At 43.1% G+C, this 20,679-nt stretch overlaps 1 protein-coding gene across 2 annotated transcripts in view; it reads right to left on the reverse strand.

The window, feature by feature from the left end:
* RASGRF2 (Ras protein specific guanine nucleotide releasing factor 2) overlaps window positions 1-20,679 on the reverse strand; it is a 240,831-nt gene that overhangs the window by 17,410 nt on the left and 202,742 nt on the right. For both annotated transcript variants that reach the window (XM_019462875.2, XM_019462873.2), the window contains exons 19-22: window positions 11,013-11,125; window positions 2,992-3,052; window positions 2,581-2,684; window positions 113-197 (exon numbers count right to left, since the gene is read on the reverse strand). In XM_019462875.2, the coding sequence (XP_019318420.1) occupies window positions 113-197; window positions 2,581-2,684; window positions 2,992-3,052; window positions 11,013-11,125 (363 nt within the window). The remainder of the gene's footprint in view (window positions 1-112; window positions 198-2,580; window positions 2,685-2,991; window positions 3,053-11,012; window positions 11,126-20,679) is intronic.

Raw genomic sequence — 20,679 nt, forward strand, 5'->3', positions numbered from 1 at the left:
CTTTTTTTTTTTTTTTTTTAACATTTCATCAGTTCTGTTTTAGAGAAGGAGTCTTAAGACCCTGACTCATCTTCCTACAACATGCCCACATTTTATTTTTATGGCTACTCACATCATTGAAGTGCTGGCTGGTTTTCATAATGTAAGGTGTTCTTTCATTTTTATCCAGCTTCATCCACCCCTGCCCAAGAAATTCTCTGTAAGTTCAAAACAGAACACAAGACCAATTTAGTTTCTTAAATGGTGGCTATGATCCTGAACAATGAGTATGATTATTATATACATTAACTTTGACATTGCCCAGCATCTAGTGCTCCTGACCGACTCAAATGAATTTTTGCTCATCTCTAGCATTTTACTCGATGTCAAAAGAAAGAGATTTTTCAATTTCCACCTTTTTCTTAGAAGAGTTTGAACTTTGTAAGGATTACGATCATTATAAAAACTTCTCTGAAAGTGGTAAACAATGGCCAACACAGAAGGAATAAAGTACTAATTCAGAAACCAAGACTATTTTCACTGGATCAGCTTTAAAAAATCTTAAGCCTTGGGGAGCCTAGGTGGCTCAGTCAAGTTAAGCATCTAACTTCAGCTCAGGTCATGATCTCACAGTTCATGACTTTGAGCCCCACAAAGGTCTCTGTGCTGACAGCTCAGAGCCTGGAGCCTGTTTCATATTCTGTCTCCCTCTCCCTCTGTTCCTCCCCACTCAAGCTCTGTCTCTCTCTCTCTCTCAAAAATAAATAAACATTAATAAATAAATAAATAAATAAATAATCTTAAGCCTTAGCAGAAGGTCCAAAAAAATCCATCACCACCAAAAACGTTAACCAAAAACAACATGTCTTCCTCCACTTTGCTCTGATATTCTCCAGGACAATGTCAATTCTATGGGCAGGGTTTTCCTTTGTTCTCCCCAGAGCCCAGAACGGTACACATGGTAAAGGCTGAATAAACAAACACTGTTGTTACCACTTCATGTAGTGAAGGCAGTTACAGGGGTGGGAGCTCAGCCTGGTGGAAGTTCTGTCTTCAGAATAACATCCCTGCTCCTTCACTTCACCCATGAGCAGGCCACCAGATCACAGCAAGCAAGGGACAATCAAGCTGGAGCATACAGGGATTATTTTGTATAGGCATTACAAAAAATAACCTGAAATGTAATTACTCTGACATAGTCTTAATCCAGAAATGTTGGCTGAGTCCCTGCAAAGGGTTTTTTGTTCCTTCATGTTCCTGCAAGGCTGTTGGACATAAAGGTGTGCCAGTTCCACAGACAAAAATAATTGGTAGATGTTCCCATCAGCAGGGTGGGGACAGAGAGGAGAAGAGAGGAAGGGTCCCAGGAAGAGACCACCCATGGGTGTTCAGCCTTTCTCTTTCTCTTCCTCCACAGAGGTCATGTTCATCTCCCCACCAAATCCCCACTGCACTAGAAAGGAGTCAGGAGGTGGGGTGGGGGGGAGAGGCACTGTGGTTTCTAACTCAAGTCTTCACTCCAGTAGTCACTGGGTTCATTTGTAGAGCCAACAGGCCACATTCCTTCCCTCCATCCCCTGCCCCGCTTGTTCATGGGTAGAGAGAGGGGGAGGGGAAGAAGATAAAACGCATAAAAGAAAAGTCTGCAGGGGCATCTCCTGGCCTCGCCCCTTATGCCTCTCTGACACAGCTGCAGCTCTGACCACCCATCGCCCTACCTGACTCTCCATCATCACGATGTCCTCTTTTCTACATACAACATGGGTCACCGTTCATATCTCATGCCCAGCCCCTGCTTTACCGGCAATTTAGCTATTTCACAGAGGACATGTGCCAACAGTTGTCATTTGTCCGGACAAAGGCCTTGTTTGTGGAGCTACGGATTGTTACAGCTTGAAGGGGTCTAAAGGCCCTCTTCATCCGCTACATGGGAAGATTAAAGGGCAGCAGTGATACTGATGCTCGTTACTTGGCAGCTCATGCAGCACGTCTACGCTCCACGTGCACCCCGTGCAAAGCTGTCTCGGGAATCTACGCTGCTACAGCGTCTCAAAGCTCAGCAATACTTGTTGGCTCGTGGAAGTGGGTGAATAGTTGTAGCAAAATGTATAGCTTCACCCAACATCGGTGCTTCTCAACGTATTGTCTTAGATCATGCAATATTGTCTGGGATTCCCACTGAAAATGCAGTTTCCTGGGCCTCAAACCTCCTAGAATCACAAATCTCAGAAGGAGGTATCTAGGAATGTACATTTTTAACAAGCTTCCCAAATGATTTTAGACACCATGAAGTTTGAGAACCACTGTTACAGCCAAATTGAGGTTTCTATAATGCAAGGATGTGAGAATACGAAGAAATTCACATTCCACGGGAACTACAGAACATAGAGAAACACAAGAGTGAACATCTTGATAGTCCTCAGTGTTGCCAAATCAGTATTTCTAGAATAAACTGTGACCAAAAGGCATTCAAGTGGGACCAAACCATTGTAAGATTAAGACTCACACCTCTGTGCACACACATCTGCCTTAGGAATAATGGCGACTCTAAGCCCACAAGTCCTGCCTGAGGGGGCCTGCAGCCGTGAGGGCCACACTCACTCATAGGGAATGCTTCTGAAAATGATGTGGTCCAGGAGGGTGATCTGCTCAGCCAGCTCCATGGCTGACAAGGTCTCAAAGCACTCAGCCTTCGGACAGTCTGTCTGCAAGAGAGGAAGGTGGGAATGAAACACACTGAGAGCGAGGTGCCCAGCAGCTCAAGGCAGCTGCTCAAGAACAAAGGTCATCACAGATTGGGGCTACAAAGAAAATGGCAAAAAGCTCAGAAACATCAGCCAACATTAATATCATGGACCAACAGCTAAACCCCAAGTCGAATTTAGTTCATCTCACAGTGCTTCATTGGTAGAACTACGGTTGAGCATCCAGGTATCAGTTATGGGCAAGTTGTTTGCCTCTGAGAAGCAGTCTGAAAATAATCATGCTGAATAAGACCATGGCTGGACTTACCAGTTGAATTATATCCTCTAATTTTAGGTGGATGTCATCTTGATCATCTTGTGAAAGGGCCCTAAAAAATGAAATCAAAGTATCATCCATGGAAAGAAACATGCCAGGAACAAAATGACAACATGCACTTGGTTCTCCCTGGGTGGGAAGCTGAGGGGTTTGGGTCCATGAGGCTGTGCTGCCAGCTGGAGCCTGCAGAGACATAAGCTGGAGACAGGAAGTCAAGGAAACAGAAAAACACACACGTTAGAGGCACAGGAAGATCATAGAGAGAGCTGGCTTATATCGAGGAGCCAACTTGTTACACACAAGGTTGTAAATAAAACATCCATAATCAGGGCGCCTGGGTGGCTCAGTCGGTTGAGCGTCCGACTTCGGCTCAGGTCACGATCTCACGGTCCGTGAGTTCGAGCCCCGCGTCGGGCTCTGTGCTGACAGCTCAGAGCCTGGAGCCTGTTTCAGATTCTGTGTCTCCCTCTCTCTCTGACCCTCCCCCGTTCATGCTCTGTCCCTCTCTCTGTCTCAAAAAAAAAAAAAAAAAAAATGTTAAAAAAAAATCCATAATCAAGGTGAACCCGAGCGTGAGCTGGTGTGCTCTGCACTACCGAGAGGATCCAGACTGTGAGTTCAAGTATCCTGCGATCCCATCAGTCAGAGATTCCAACGGGCCTGAGTGACTCATCCACACTCCTCTAGCTCCCACCCTGGCCCTTCCGTGCTGATGCTGAGGCAGAAGAGGCAGAGGACCCCCTCCCCGTGCACATGTAGACAGAAGCTCAGAGAAGTTCCTGGTTGGCAAGAATTTGAACAGTGCAAAGCAGAAGCCTACAGGTAAACTCTTTTCCCTTGATTCCCAGATGGACTTTCCCAAGATGCATCTGGTGCTATATCCCCACACACAGAGTTATTCAGCTCTCGGTATTTTTTTTCAGTGATGAATGACTGAATAAATACATAAGTTAATGAATCCTGAAGTGGGTGCGGGTTTCAGAGTGGGAGTGACATTTCATGTCCAACAGAAGTTCAGAGTCCAGGAGAATTATACTGATTACATAACTTACCATCTGGGCCAAGCATTTTAAGCCTTCCAAAATGAAGACACAATCACATATTAAAAATACTGAAATATTTAAACAGTCCCAAACCATGTAGCCTGTCTGCTGTAGGAAGGTAGTTTTAAAAGAAATAATGGGGGCACCTCAGTAGCTCAGTTGCTTAAGCGTCTGACTCTTGATCTTGGCTCAGGTCATGATCTCAAGTTTCATGACTTCGAGCTCCATGTCAGGCTCTGTGCTGACCGTGTGGAGCCTGCTTGAGATTATCCCTCTCCCTCTCTGCCCCTCCCCTGCTTGCACATGCTTGCACTCTCTTTCGCTCTCTCTGTCTCTCAAAATAAATAAATAAACTTAAAAACTAAAATAAATAATGATGTGATGTTCTGTTGTGTTCCGAATTGATGAAAACAGAACTACAACCCTCAAAAATACAAAAGCAACAGAGATAGGGTACCATATACACGCTACATGCCAGCCGTGCGTTAACCATCTGACAAACACTCTCTCTTGTGTCATATGAGATCCCTTTGAGGTAAGCATTATGACGTCCATTTTGCAGATAAGGAAACCAAAGCTCAAGGGAACTGACTAACTTGACCAGGGTTTGGTCAGCTGTGCTGTCCTGTTGCTCTTGCTTATCTTAGGCAGACTTATAAAGACACCTCTTCCAAGGCTCCAGCGTAGAACACACATCCAGAAATGTCCACTCTCTTTCCTCTCTTTTCCTCTTACAAAAGCTCTTGGCTGTTTAGCAGAGGAGCAAAGGACTGTTTACCAAGGAGAAGATTCCTTCTAGATTCTAGGAGTGGTGGTCCTCTTCTTAGCAATGAGCCATATCATTTGCAATCAAAAAGAAATATTCATAATACGATAAAAGGCAGATTGAGGTGAGGAAAAAATAAGCAAACACAAGTCTTTCTCCAAAGATTATTAGATCCTACCTAAGGATTACACACACGGGATAAAAGTGACTATTTCCTAAAGCTTATGTCATTCTTTCCAGGGTAGTCTGGGTTCCTGGAGAGAGATCGGTGGCCACATAACTATGTGTACCCATGGAAAAGATATTTTTTAATGAGGCTGGGTAATATTCTTTCCTTGGAAAGAAGTGGTCAAGAAAGTAGTTAGCGTCTATCAAATGTTCCTTTCCTCAGTGATCTCATGTTAAAGTTCCAAGATACATCTGGTCTGGTTAAATTATCTAACATTTTCTCCTCTCACAAGTGCCTATTGATGCTGCTCGGGGCTTTGTGAGGTTTGTGGGTCACCTTTTCATGACCTGAACCCATTCCAGCTGACTACCTATGAAGCCAGTCTTTGTTTCTTTTCCTTTCATGACATGTTAGTTGTCTACCAAAAACTCTCTGCCACATAGATTCAGAACAGCAAGTCCATACAATGTCACAGGGGGAGCAGTATTTAGAAATAGAAAAGTGTCGAGCCGAGGGTTTTATTCACAAAGAAGACAACAAACTATGTATGCCAATTAAGTTTCTTCCTCATAAAGTAATCCCTGTGAGACCGTGTGGGGCAGAGATGGTTCATCATTGGAAGCGTCCAGTTTACTGTATAAAGGTAATATATGTTTAAATACATTTCATGTTTACATCTCACTGTTACACAGCTTGATTGCATATAAATATCTCATGTCTGGGCTACCTCTAACTACAGTGCGATATGTCTTTATCTCTCGCAACCACAACTTGTATCCACTGGGAGGTATGTTCACATATTTTCCCTTAGATGTGAAAACTCTGGTCCAGCTCCAATACTGGATGGATTTGCTTCTAGTCTCCTGACAGCTTCAGCGCTTTGATGCCCACTCCAGGATACTGGGTTTCTCTCACATCTCCCAGTCAGCATGATCTGTTTAATATTTGTGCGTTTATAATAACAATACCAGATAAATTTTATTTATCTAATTTTATTGTTTTACTTAAAAAAGTTTTTAAACATTTTATTTATTTTTGGTGAGACAGAGCGTGATTAGGGGAGGGGCAGAGAGACAGGGAGACACAGAATCCAAAGTAAGCTCCAGACTGCAAGCTGTCACCATACAGCTCGACACAGGGCTTGAACCCACAAACTGTGAGATCACGACCTGAGCCGAAGTCGGATGCTCCAGATAAAAAATTTTAAAGGAAATGGGATTATTCAAGTTCTATGACTGGAAAAGTGCTCCTTCAACAGTAGAAATCAGATAGTCTTAAAAACTGAGCTAAGAGCAACTGCCCTCTCTCCTCAGACTGGTCCACACTCTCTGGGCTGCCTGCTGTGACTAAGACTGGCTGGCTTGTGCTCCTGGCATGACCTGCCTGCCCCAGTCTCTGCTCCTCCTCACTTTGTGAGGTTTAATCACTTGTTGCTTCCCTTCTGGGACCTACCAGACCACCTCTTCCTTCCTTTGCTTTCTTAGACATGGCTTTACTTCCCTCTAGGCTCTCTTGAGCCCATTGCTACCCTTGCTCTGGCATATCTTAGAAATGCATGGAAATTTTCAGTACTGAAATCTCATGGCTTGGTTGGAAATAATTCCGTTTGTTTCCAAATTAAGAAATGAATTAACAGGAACATCTTTGTAATTTTCAGGGTTACTAAATAATCCTTCTGATTTCTGTTTCTTTCTCATATACTCTATGATGGCTTCTTTTCACAAAGAGATTTCATGAATGATGGCATCCCATCAGGGATGGTTATATCTAGGTGTTACTTCCTACTTCACCCTCTAATCATTTTGACATGATTGTAAAAATATAAATATAAGGGCGCCTGGGTGGCTCAGTCGGTTAAGCGTCCAACTCTTGATTTTGGCCCAGGTCATGATCTCACAGTTTCTTGACTTCGAGCTCCATGTCAGGCTCTGTGCTGACCATGTGGAGCCTGCTTGAGATTCTCCCTCTCTCTCTGCCCCTCCCCGGCTCGCACTTTTCTCAAAAATAAATTAAAAAGAAGAAATAAAACTATAAATATATAAGTATCATACATATAAACATAAGTATCTGATTCGGTAAGTTATCAGAAACTCTAACAAATGAATGTATCATTTATTCCTCTTATAATCACAATCTTGTGTGCTGGGGCAGGGACCCTTAAGCTTAGTGCCGGTGGAATGACTTACTTGACAGGGGAACTTCAATCAATGATCAGTAGTTTTCTGGCACCACCTAGCTTCCTAGGAAGGTGTCTCAGAGAACCAGCTGACCCAACTGGAACTTGGGGTCTGGTTGTCTGCTCAGTTAATGGGCTAGTGATCCCAATGGTATCCGTCTGCTTTAGTTGATATGCTCAGGGCTAAACAAAGGCTTTTTGTTTCACTTGGCCTCATGGGAATAAAGATGGTCAAAGGAAGAAGAATGGATGGCATAATATCTATTCTCTGCTTGGCTCTGTGAGTACATGTGGAACGGTGACAAATTGTGGTACCAGGAACTAAAGGAGCTATTTTCACAAAAGCCTGAGACTCTAGGTTGAGTGAGGCATGCTCTGGGGCCCATGTGGCTCAGGAATGGGGCAGGTGGCATCTTTGCCAGCTTTTTGATAGGGAAATGGTGGCTTCAGAAGACGGTCAGGCAGCATGCTAGACAGAGACAGTGATGGCACTGATAAGGTCTCTCCCTCAAATGGTCTTGGGTCAGTGAACTTGAATAAAGATGCTGAGGCAGAGGGGAGTCTGGGTGGCTCAGTAGGTTGAGTGTCCAACTCTTGATTTTGGCTCAGGTCATGCTTTCATGGTTTGTGTGTTTGAGCCCCAGATTGGGCTCTGTGCCAAAAGAACGAAGCCTGCTTGAGATTTCCTCCCTCTCTCTCTCTCTCTCAAAATAAAATAAACATTTAAAATTTTTTTAAAAAGATGCTGAGGCACAAAAATGGGTTTGTTCCTGAGCACACATTTCTTGGGGCTTTTGGAATATTTGGGGAAGACTCTGCAAGGGATCAGAATTGTGGGTGGGCAGCTGAGGCCATCCCATCATCAGAACTGCCTTTTTGCTTTGCTTTTTACTTCTTTTTTTCTTCTCGTTTACAAAATAGCAAGTGGGTTATAACTATGGTTTTTTGGGAACAACTATATTGAGATATAATTCCCATATCAAATGATTCATCTACTTGGAGTGTACATTTGAATGATTTTTGTATTACATTCACATCATTGTGCAATATGAAATTGGGTTTCAATGTTATTATAATCTCTTTTGTATAGATAAAATGATGAAGCCCAAGGAAAGTCAAGTTTGACTAAGACCTAGCCAGCTCCTACTTGGGCCATATTTCCTTGATGGAAGAAACTATTTTTCCTAAGAGCTACGGTAGGTGCTAATAATAATAGTAATAATAATAATAATAATAATAATAATAATAAGTGCAGCAGTAATACAAGTGCTATGTTTCAGGCATTGTGTTAACCTCTTTAAACATATGATACCATGTAATCTTTATAACCATTCAATAGTAGGTACTATTGGCCTCATTTTATAATTGAGGGAACTGAGGTTTAGACTGGTTAAGAAACTGGACAGCTTTAAGTGGCTGAACCAAGACTATACCCATGAACCCTGTGAAAATAAGAATCAGACTCTGCTCCGTGTCATGCTCCCAGGCTGTACCATCTACTAACATTTCTATTTCTTATTGATTTCACACCTCTAATTCTCAGGCCATTTATTTAACAAAAAGAATTTGCATATCTTAAGCCTGATGAATAATAAAGACTTGGGATGGTAAACAGGATTCATCTTAAATGCCAACTCCAATTAATGGCGTGCTGGTCAGTGGAGTTCTAAGCTCACCCCTTGGTGCAGGCAGAAAGCCCTCAGGATTGATTAGTAATGTCTGGTGTGGATGTTGTGAGAGAATGGGCAACATGGGTTTGCACATTCACCAATCCTGTCTGAACACCTCATTTCCCTGCCAGCTGTCCAGTCAAATGTCCCTGGGGCACAAACTTCCAGAAAGTGGTTTCAAAATGTTAGTGTTTTAAATACAAAGAGCGTAATAACCTGTGTACATAAAGAAGAAAGGAATAGTAATCATTCACAGATATAACCACACATTCACTGAAACCAGGCTTTATCTGAAAATGTATTTACAATTTAAATCTGAAAATAAACATAGTAACAGAGCCCCTAAGCTTCTTTAGGTGTTTTCATAGCATGGAAAAAGTGAAGAGGGCCTTTAACAGATTCCTAGAGTTGCTCTAATAAAGTACCACAAACTGGGCATATTAAAACAATAGAAATTCATTGCCTTAGAGTTCTGCAGGCCAGAAGCCCAAGACCAATGTGTCGGCAGAGCCACGTTCCCTCTGAATCCTGTAGAGGAATCCTCTCTTGCCTCTTTCTAGACTTCTTCTTTTTTTTAATGTTTACTTACCGTTTTTGAGAGAGAGAGAGAGAGAGAGACAGAGAGAGAGAGCGCGCACAAGGGGGGAGGGGCAGCAAGAGAGGGGGCCAGAGGAGATGAAGTAGGCTTTGCGCTGACAGCCCGGAGCTGACACAGGGCTCAAACTCATGAATGGTGAGATCATGACCTGAGCCGAAGTCAGATGCTCAAACGACTGAGCCACCCAGGCACCCGCCTCGTTCTAACTTTTAGTGGTTTGCCAGTAATCGGCATTTCTGGCCTTGCAGCTGCCTCACTCTCACCTTTGCATCATCTTCACACAGCATTCTCTCTGTGTCTTGCTCTGTCTTCACATGGTCATCTTCTTATGAGGACACCAGTCACATTGGATTAGGGGCCCACCCTATTCCAGTAGGACTTCCTCTTAATTAATTACATCTGCATTGGCCCTATTTCCAAATCACATTTTGTGGTACTCAGGGTTAGAACTTCAACATACCTGCTGTAGAGCAGACACATTCCACCCACAAGAGCCCCTAGACCAAAGGAGTGTCTGGTGACGGGATCTTGAGCTAATGGTAGTAAGAATGACTTATGAGCCAATTGCTAAAAGGCTGCAGACCAAAATCTGGCATTGCTGCGTTAGAGAGGGACTTCCAAAAACATAGTAGACTGAACTAACATGGACTCCTCTCAGAAAGCTGGATAACAAGGAAACAATATATTCAAGGTTAGAAGAAAGAAAGGCCTCTTTCCAGAGACTGTAAATGAAGACAGAACTAGAAGTCAAAATGGTAAAGGGGTACTAGGCTCTAGCAGATAGATGCTGGGCTTCCCACCCCCAAGCAGGGACAGACGATATAGCCATGAGTCGGAAAGCTATAACCGAAATGTCTGCACGAAACCCCTGATGGCTGTCCTCCTGCTATAGAGCGTACTAGAAAAGAATTCCACCCACCAGTTCAAGAAGCTGTAAGAAAGTCTGTGACCTCTTTGGAGGCTGGGTGTAATGACAGACACAAACAGTCTCTTGTGGGAAACCCAAAGTTCAAGCTTTTATCACGCAGACGTCCGAAGTTATACAACCTGTATGATGTGGGAATCCCAACCTGAGAAGAAGTCAGTAAAGCTGGTCTAGGACTTGCGACACGAGCTGAAGAAAATACACAACTACTATCTGGTGGCACATCCACAAGCCAGGAGCACAAGACTCTCACCGAAATGCCACCACCAGCTCATCAACATGAGCTTACAGCAAACAACTAGAACCGACGGCAGGAAAACATCATCTCTCTGCAATGCCTGCTGGAGTCACAGGAGAGGATCCTCAAGGCATCCTCTTCTCCGCTTTTGGTCCTGCAGCAAACCACGCTCTGCCCACACAAACAGGAGCAGCTGCACTCCTGGGCCCCACACAAGTCACGTCGCCCAGTCCCAGTGTTCCTGAGGCAGCGTGCGCCAATCTGCCCCCAGAAAAGAGAAGATACGTAGTACCTTGCCAGTGGCAGTAGAACCCCTGCTGCCCCCAGGAGTCTCAGATACATCTTTCTGATTCGATAGGATCTTATTTTCTGGAACACAGCACAAACCAACCAACGTAATCAGGAGGCACCTGAAAACTGCACTCACCTCAGAATATTCGCCGTGGCTTTCCTTTCTTGGGGAAGAAGGTCTGGGTCTCGCAAAACTTCTTCTAGCAAATTTAGGACATTCATTTTTAGTTCGTTGTTGAGCTCAAAATCCTATAAAATAAAATGGATCTTTTAAAAGTTTAGTTGTGGATGTTTTAGCTCCAGGACACATGGCACCATTTCTCGTGATAAATTCTCTTGAAGTGATATATAGGAAATTAAAAAGTATGGACCCTAGGACTGCTCTCCCCACCACAGATCCTGAGTTAATTGGTTTGGGATGGGGTCCTATTGTTAGTATTTCTGACAGGTTCCCCAGGGGCTGGAAATTCCTCAAAGAGATAGGTGCTTCCCTTAGCCTGGACCACACAGCACCTCCTCCCCATGTTTACATCTATTCACCTTCCATGTCTAGGAGGTGATATACTTTCTCCCAGGAGCCTTCCTTTGCCAATCTAGTGGGGCAAAGGGCTTTGTTTCGATGCTCTCAAGGTTCCCCCTAGCATTACCTACTGCACTGTACAGGCCGAAATAATCATCTGTTTTCCCACTGGACTGTGTGTAAGATCGGTAACTGGGGCAGAGGAATGGCTCACAAAAAAAAAAAAAAAAAAAAAAAAAAAAAAAGATTGGTTGCAAGAATAAAATCTGTCATTTGGGCAGTGACTTGAATTAAGAACTTCAGTACAGATGTGCCAAGGGTTAAATAAAGGACACTCACAAACCAATGGGGCTGCACCAAACAAACCCAGGAGTGAAACTGATGGGAGCCCACTGGGCAAAAGGTAGAACACGTGAGCATCAGAATGAATAATGATAGTGATAAATAATAAACAACTGAATCACAACAACCAGTGATGCTCACAGAGACCTAAGTAGGTAAATACATAGAGAGGGTGGAAGAGGAACTTTTCTTCAGAGTAGAATTCCAATTAGCAAGTGCAAAGAAACAAAAGAGCTTTATAAAAATCACCATTTTGTCCAAAGCAGTAATAATGGATCAGGCAGCTGAATGGATGCTGAAATTAACTGGGAAAGAGAATTAATAATGTCCAAGTACCCACATACCCCTGCCAGAAATGATTTATTACGAAGAGAGACAGACAAAGTGATCAGAATTACCATCACTAGTAATGGAACAAACCAACATCATGTACCTACTAATGTAATGCTCTGTGAAAATCATCAGTTATTATTTTTTCCAAAGATGCAGAATCTCACGTGGGCATTGTGAGGCACACTGTGCTCTTCAAAAATGTTAACGTAATATGAAAGACAAATAAGAACTGGAACTGTTTTACTTTAAAGGACACCAAACGGACCATGGCTACATGCAGCATATAACCCTGGGATCGAGGGGGAAATGCTCTAAAGGGCATCACTGGGACAACTGGCAAAAGTCAAGTCAGGACTTTGTCCTGGTTGAGAACATCATCAATGTTAGATTGCCCTAAATTTGATCAGTTCACTGAGGCTAAGAGCAGGCTCCTGTTTTGCAAAGACAGGGAGGAAGGAGGGAGGGAGAGAGACAGACAGAGAGAGAGAGAGAACACAAATGTGGTAAACATGTTAACTATTATTAGTGACTGTAGATGTGTATTAGTGTTTGTTTTATCCTGGCATTTTTCTCTTGATTTGAAAATTTTCAAGGTAAAGAGTTAAAGAAAGAAGTAATAAGGTAAAGATGTGTTTCTTGCCCTTTTTAATTTTTTTAATGTTTATTTTTGAGAGAGGGAGAGCATGAGCACGGGAGGCGCAGAGAGAGAGGGAGGCAGAGGATCCAAAGCAGCCTCTGTGCTGACAGCAGACAGCCTGAAACGGGGCTCGAACCCACAAACTATGAAATCATGACCTGAGCGGAAGTCGATGCTTAACCGGCTGAGCCAGCCAGGCACTCCACTTGCACTTTTTAAAAATTCTTGCATTCTTTTAAAAAATTTTTTCTTTAACATTTATTCATTTTTGAGAGAGAGAAAGAGAGAGTCAAAGCATGAGTGGGGGAGGGGCGGGGGAGAGAGGGAGACACAGAATCCAAAGCAGGCTCCAGGCTCTGAGCTGTCGGCACAGAGCTGTCAGCAGGGCTCGAACTCGCGGACCATGAAACCATGACCTGAGCCGAAGTTGGACGCTTAACTGACTGAGCCACCCAGGCGCCCCTAGTGCTATCTTAAAATACACCTGCAGGAAGCACACTGCGACTGTCAGGTTATCGGAGGTGAACTGTACACCTTCTAAGTCCTGCTTTCAAGGACGTGACTCTGACGGACTATATTCCCATGAGCAGAAGTGAATGTGTATTTTCCCTCCTATATAAAGTTACTCGCTAGAACTACATTTTAACTTTCAGGAAAGTAATTTTGAAGCACTGACATTCTGAATTCTTTTAAATAATTAGAGAAAACATTGCTAATTGGAATGAATCCAGTAAAAAGAAAAACAGCACCCTTTACCTATATTTAGTAAATTCAGGGCAAAAATGTCCATAATTTCACAAACTGTAGACAATGCAATAGTCTGCCCTAATTTGAGTGGAATATTTTTGTGCCTCAGTTTGGTGGAGGACTATGTAACAAATTTGTCTCAATATTTTGTTTTTAATGCTTCACAATCAGTACCATTTCTTCAGAACAGGAACCACTGGGGCCTCAGGCAACACAGAGGTTATTATCTCTTACCATTCTTAGGCCTTTAGCTGGTATGTCTTCCTAAAATTTCCTCTACTTATTGTCCAACAGCTTCTTGGCTATTGGTTTTTGTTTTAACATGTATGCTAGGAGAAGACAGTAGTATCTTGCTACTATGTTTTCTTTGTCCTACCTCCTCTCCTGTTTCAAGGTGAAGGGAATGTTTGTAAACAGTTAATGACCTCACTTACTTCAATCCTTACTTCAATCAGGAGTCTGTTTCCTTAATGAATATTTGATATTCATCAGTGAGATGATGGGAGTCCTCCTGTAGCTATGTCAGTCTCTAATGATGCACATAATCTGATTATCATAAATGGATTAGTGTGAAGGACATCAGGCCAGTGTTTGGACCTTGCTAAGGGCTAATTAGCAATTTCATCAACCAGCGGGTACCTACTGTGCCCCACCCTGGGCTCAACAGGGGAAACAGTTCTGAGACCTGAGGAAGGCAAGTTGTATGAAAGGTCTTGTTAAGGAAAATAAAATGTAATTTTATTATTCTGAGCTCTAGGAAGACTAGCCTGAGAGAGAGCTCTGAAAACTTGGTGGAATTTGCCCAGACACTATTCGGAGCATGATGAAGGTTATAGGTGAATATTTGTTCTGCTGATGATGTAGCTGATGTAAAACAGGTTAACTAATGATGGCTGAGTACAAAATGGAAAAATTCTCACTCACAGTTTCCCCTGACATTTGCACAGGTTTTTACCATGTTCGAACTGAACTGCTATGCATAATTTCATTTCTCCCTCAGCTGACCCAGGAGCAGACAAGGCAGAAACCTATAATCTTGTGTCATACACGGGCCACTGAGGCTGAAGGGATGTGATCATATGGCTGACAGGAGACATGTAAGGAGGTGCCAGCGTGCAGACAAAAACACAAGTCTTCCATCTGACTCTGGTAACCCGCGCTTACACCTGTGCTTCTATCTGTCAATATGCCCACAAATCACCACAGATTCTAATGCAGTAGGTCTGGAACATTCTACTTTTCTAATGAGCTCCTGGGTGATGCTGATTACACTTTCAGTAGCAACACTTTGCCACTTTTTTTTTAATTCACTCAAACAACAACTCCTCAAAAACTAAAAAACTATCTGAATCCTCTGATGTACTACCTAGAATGTAAAGTTTTCTTTTTTAACGATGCATGTAAAATGCAGAATTGGCCACTCAAAAGTCCCTGTTAAAAACAGTAGCTACTACTTCAAGAGAAATCTGGAGCAGCTAAAAGGCACTTGCCCTAATTAAATCCAGAGGTGGATTATTCATAATAAGTCTGCCTAACAGCCATTTTAAAATTATCTGGAATCTAATTTTTTGTCACATTTCCCCAGGCCCTGGAAATGGGAAATGAGAATACTAACCAGGTGGGAGGGAGAACACGGTCTGCTTCTCAGAGGCAGCAATCAAGGGCGCCCACAAGATGGCGCGCCAGGGTCGTCTGGCTACCTCACCACCGCCTTTGTGCTGCGACCTGGCCGGCCTGGCTCTGGGGGAGCAGGGCCCTCCCTGCAGGGAGAAGCTGCCTGCTGTCGGTTATCTCATGCCCTGGATCAGGGAACCCTGCGGCACCCAGGAGGACCTGAGGCAGTCACCGCAGCTACCACAGCAACAGCTCATGTAGGTTGGTTTTTGTTTCCCAATTTTTGAAGGAGAGATGAAGAGACGGAAAATCAGAAAACAGAAACGACCCTGCTTCCACAGGTGGAGAGCCCAGAAAATACGAGACTTTTACATTTCAGTCTACACTCGCGGTGGGGGAAAGGTAGAGCAAAGAACAGCAGGCTGGGTGATGGACAGAAGAAGGAAACATTAACCCCAGAAACCCGGGGGTCCGGGGGGAGGGGGCAGCCCCTCTGAGTCTGAGGAGTGGTTCGAGGCCTGGAAATGTAGCTCCCGAGAACCCCTGAAAAGAGGTGATAGCTCAAGCAGAGTATCAGGAAATACAGCAAATGCTTAGGGACAAAAGGTTACCAACAAATGATGTCAGAATCTTCCTCAAGTGGTTAAGCTGTTGGGAGATGAGGGTATTTTACCAATATCTCACTGACTCCGCTCAAACACATTCATCAATGACTAGGAAGTCAGCATTTCCCTTTGGTTACTGAGCAATTCCTCAGGTCATTATCATAACTAAGACTTTGTGAGAGTATGCCACACGCTAGATGACATTTTAATCACTTTATGATCCAATTTAACCCTTGATAGCAACACAATTACAATCATTACTATTCCCATTTTACATACAAGGAAGTCAAGGTACAGAGAAGCTAAGTTATTTTGCCCAAAGTCACACCAGTAGCAAGTGGCAGACTCAGGACTCGACCCTAGGCAGTGTTAGCTGAAACCTGAGTTTTTAACTGCACACCACAGACTGTCCAAAAACACATGGCTATCAGTGAATTAGTGCTGGTGGCTTGGACTGAAAAGACACATCCAACAGGTGGTTGCCCTACTGAGTCTGGAACTATTTCCCACCTATACTAGCAACCATTTGAGATAGAGATCTTGAAACTCAGGTTTGTATTAATAAGACTGGATCATATAACAGAAAAATAATACAAGACACAATAAATCAGATTCCCCAGCACGCTGAAACAAAATCCCCTGCTCACAGCTTAGGTATGTTGGCAACTACGTTCATTCTTTCAGGAGACCAGGGTAATAATTACTAATACACAATGTATGGCCATGGGAACTCTAGGACATCAAGAAAATCTGATTTGATAAACACAGTTTGACAATAAAGAGAATTATGAGAGTAATTTTCTTACTATAATCAGTACAGTGTATTCCTAACAGTGGCCAGAGTTTTTAAAAGGAAAGTGGCAATGCTGCACAATGGAGTAAAACCACACAAAAAATTTTAAAACCTGGGGAAATGGGCTCATAAAGAAGGGGCTTAGGATGTGTTAGGCTCAAAAATAAAAGCCTGCGATTTGACAATGATTTTCAAGAAAATGAAAAGCATGCTGTTTCTGTCTTCTTTTACTAGAGAAGATGAAGAATTTAATTTACATTGTAGTGTACATTTAGGTTAGATCTGGGCCATCTGGTCAACTGGGAAACTGAGGCAAAGATGCTGAGTGATCTTCCCAAGATCTATGCAAATCAACTTTGATAGGCTGAGGATATGCTTTTCTGGATTCCTCATTTTAATGAACTAGAGATAACAAGCCTCTAAACCAGTGTGGTTTTCAGTTCTTTTAAGGGGAGTGGGAACTTCATTCAGAATTTAAATATTGAAACGTGATCCCAGGGGAGATTGTGCTGGCTAAAAGCTGGCACAGGAGACCCTGCACAGTACCTGTTTGGCCTCGTCTACCTGACACCACCCTTGGTCTGCCTGCCTTCTTGCTACCTCTGGGCAACCTTGACTGTGAATCATAGTTTCGCACTGGAAAAGTGAAAGGCAGGGTTTTCCAGCATTTCCCATCAACTAACTACAAAAATATTTTAAAAGCCTCTTTGTTTGCCATACAAAAGGAATAACCTACTCAAAAACACACAAGGAAGAGCATTAAGTTTGGAATAAAATCTTCCAAAGCAATGCCGTAGTAATTCCAAACTTTCCAATACCTGTTCAACACTTACTCATAAGGTTTTAGAATCTCCAAGGAGGAACAGAATATATAGGAATGTGTAACTGACCATCATGTAGGAGCTTATGCACCAGGAAAAGGTGGTAAAACCCAGATAGTAAGTAAGCCCCAAATTTGGTAGGCCCAGGTGCTCCTGGTGGGGGCCCAAATGTTTGTTGAATGAGTGGACAAAAGTTCTAGGGAAGATACTTGACTTTGAGACATGTGGTAATATGTTACCTAATTCTTCTTAAACTGGCGTTTGGGGAAATTATTTTAGCAGATGTGAGGTAGGAGGCTACTAGAGGAAGGCACAGTGCAAAATGTGGAAGATTTGTCGGGACAAAAATAACTGGGAAGAGGCAAATGGCAATGAATGACACAGACTGAGTGAGAAGGAGGAAATCATGCAAAAAATAATTTATTTGGCCATTTTCTAACAAATGATTCCTCATCTGAATAGCTTGCTAAAATGCAGCCTCTAGACCTGAACAGCTGTGCTCATAAGAATTTTAAATACTGCCCACAACCTTGAAATCACGTAACTCCCAGGCTTCTAGCTTTACCTCTCCAAAGACAATCAGTCAGTTTAAAAAGCATTTATCAGAAGAAAGAGAATTTTTCTAGATAGGTGGTTAATTGATAGACTGTACCTTCCAAGACAATGACAAAAATTAGAGGGGAAAAAAAAGTTTGGAAAGGCCTGCTTTTAATCTTGATTTTTAAACTTCCATTGTTAATTAATGCCACATGTCAACAAAATTATCATTGACTTTAAGTCAAGAATAAGTCTTAGTAGAGAGTGGTCTGTAAGTTATACTTTGTTCTCCGTGCCCTCTGACCCATAAGAGGGGAAAAGACCGATAAAGAAAGCTGGTAGGCAAGCTGTACCTCATCCCTTTCCCCATAGAGAAGACAGACCCAGAGTCAGGAATGTAGCAGAAGCAGAGCCTTTGACATCCAGCCAGGAAGAAACTACGCAAAAAGATCAGGAGATACAGGTGGTTGGCATCTGGGAGCAGACTGGGCAGAAGAGGAAGCACAAAGGGCAACATGGAGGCAACACCTTCAGGCCTGAACAAACCAGTTGATGCCCTACTGCCACACTGGCTCCTCAGAATCCTGGGGGATAGAGTCCTAAAATGATGAAGGGGCGCTGGTCCAGAAAAGGAACCGAGAGCTCAGTCCTGTGTGCCACGGTCTCCAGAAATGCCTCCTAGGACCACGAGTGATTCTATCCATGTAGAATGCAAACTGGGAGGGCAGTAAGAAGCTGTTGATGTACGTAAAGTCCCAGACAGTGTTCCTCCGTGTTTTCTGCCCATGAAACCCATCCACGGAAGGTTAAAGAATCCCACTGGATTTACAGAGAAAGCTAAATTTCTGTCTTGGCAACTAATGGGAACAGAAAATAGGTTCCATTTAAGACAGTGGTTTCTTTTTTTTTAACTGATTATTTATTTTTGACAGAGACAGAGCGTGAGCGGGGGAAGGGCAGAGAGAGAGGGAGACAAAGAATACCAAGCAGGCTCCAGGCTCTGAGCTGTCAGCACAGAGCCCAACCCAGGCCTCGAACCCACGGACCACGAGATCATGACCTGAGCCAAACAAAGTCAGATGCTTAACCAACTGAGCCAACCAGATCCCCCTAAGACAGTGGTTTATTAACCTCTTAATTCTATTTCACACAGACTTAAATAAATCCTGTTGTTAATTTCTCACCAAGTTTTCTTTTCTTTTCTGTTTTTAAGACAAGTATAGTAGAAAGCTTAAGGAGAGTTTAAAGGATAACAACAGGGATGTATAAAAGATAAAAAAAAACTTTGGTAAGTAGTTGAAGGAAGTAGGATCTTGCTTGGTTGTTTGCCTGGATCACAGAAAGAGAGTCAGAAAATGAAAATCTATCTTCAGGTCTTAAAAAAAAAAGAAGAAAAGAAAAAAGAAAAACCATAGTTATCAGATCATAGTTTCTTACATGTTATATTTTCTAGGGCACTCTGACAAATAATTCATTTGTGCATAATAACCCTTTAAAGATCATTTTGCCAGTTTTATGAATGAGGAAGACAGCAAGCTGGCATGGGAATCTAGACGAGAATTCAGGTTTCCAGGTTTCTCTCCTCACCTGAGTCCTTCCTGACCCAGCAACTAAAGTGAAATGTGATGCCAAGACAGTTTGTTATGAGGGAGAAGGACACATTTTGATAAAACAATACGGGCAGGATTGGAAACTACAGTGATGAAAATAAGTACCAGCCTACGTGCCCGGAAAACAGGAGGAGCCAAAGGGAACTTAAGTGGCTGGCCTAATTAGAGCATTCTCTGTTTCACTTTGGCTGCCTTCATGGGAAATATGAGTTTGTGAACAAACACTGGTTTGTACCTGGTGGACGTTTGGGATTTCTTAGCTTGGATATGCAGAGGTCAAGGGGCAGTGGTGTGGATAACTAGACACAAAGGAGCACAAATTAGTAAAGATGAGACTAACATAAAAAAGTGTGTGGTCCATTGATTATCTTCCCATTTAGTGGCTTTATAAAGCTATTTGCAAGGTTGAAGCAGGAGACAACGAATTTGTCATTTAAACAAATAGTTCAGGGTGTCTGGGTGGCTCAGTCGGTTAAGCGTCCAACTTCGGCTCAGGTCATGATCTCACAGTTTGTGGGTTCCAGCCCCATGTCAGGCTCTGTGCTGACAGATCAGAGCCTGGAGCCTGCTTCACATTCTGTGTCTCCCTCTCTCTCTCTGCCCCTCTCTCACTCACACTCTGTCTCTCTCTCTCTCAAAAATAAATAAAGATTAAAAAAAAAATTTAAACAGAAATAGTTCATAGCTGCCAGCTTCTCACATAGCAACTAAATTTTCTCTTTTTATTCCAGGCACCCCCATCAGCACCCACTGGCAGGAGACAGGCCGCAGGAGCCTCACTGTACTTTGGGGCTGCTGGGCAGGGGGGCAGCATCTAATCCACGGTTAGGTGGGAAGCCTGTGGTCTCCTGACCCTTAACCACAGATAGCACTAGCTCTAGTTTCAGCCATGGCCAGCAATGGGGAAGCTGGCACAGGAGCGTATAAATCACCATCTCCACGCAAGAGGTGCTGTTTTGGTTGTCAGCACGGAGGCAGCCCTCTGCCCCATAAAACCATACAAATCCTTTACAGAATAGACTCTGGGACAAAAGTAACTTTTCCAAGGAACGATTTAGAAATAGAAAAAGCATGGTCAGTATTAGCATATGATATTCCCACTGTTTTGAGTCAGGAATGGCTATGTACGTTTTGCATTTCAAGCTGTCTGCACCCCAAAAGTTGGCCTGTGAGATCAGGGGCTAGAGGATGTGCTGGGCAGCCAGCAGCCTGGGCGTGCACCCCCACTCTGCCACCTGCTATCT

Source organism: Panthera pardus, unplaced genomic scaffold, assembly GCF_024362965.1.
Source record: "Panthera pardus isolate Hobbes unplaced genomic scaffold, ASM2436296v1 HiC_scaffold_2, whole genome shotgun sequence".
NCBI lineage: Eukaryota > Metazoa > Chordata > Mammalia > Carnivora > Felidae > Panthera > Panthera pardus.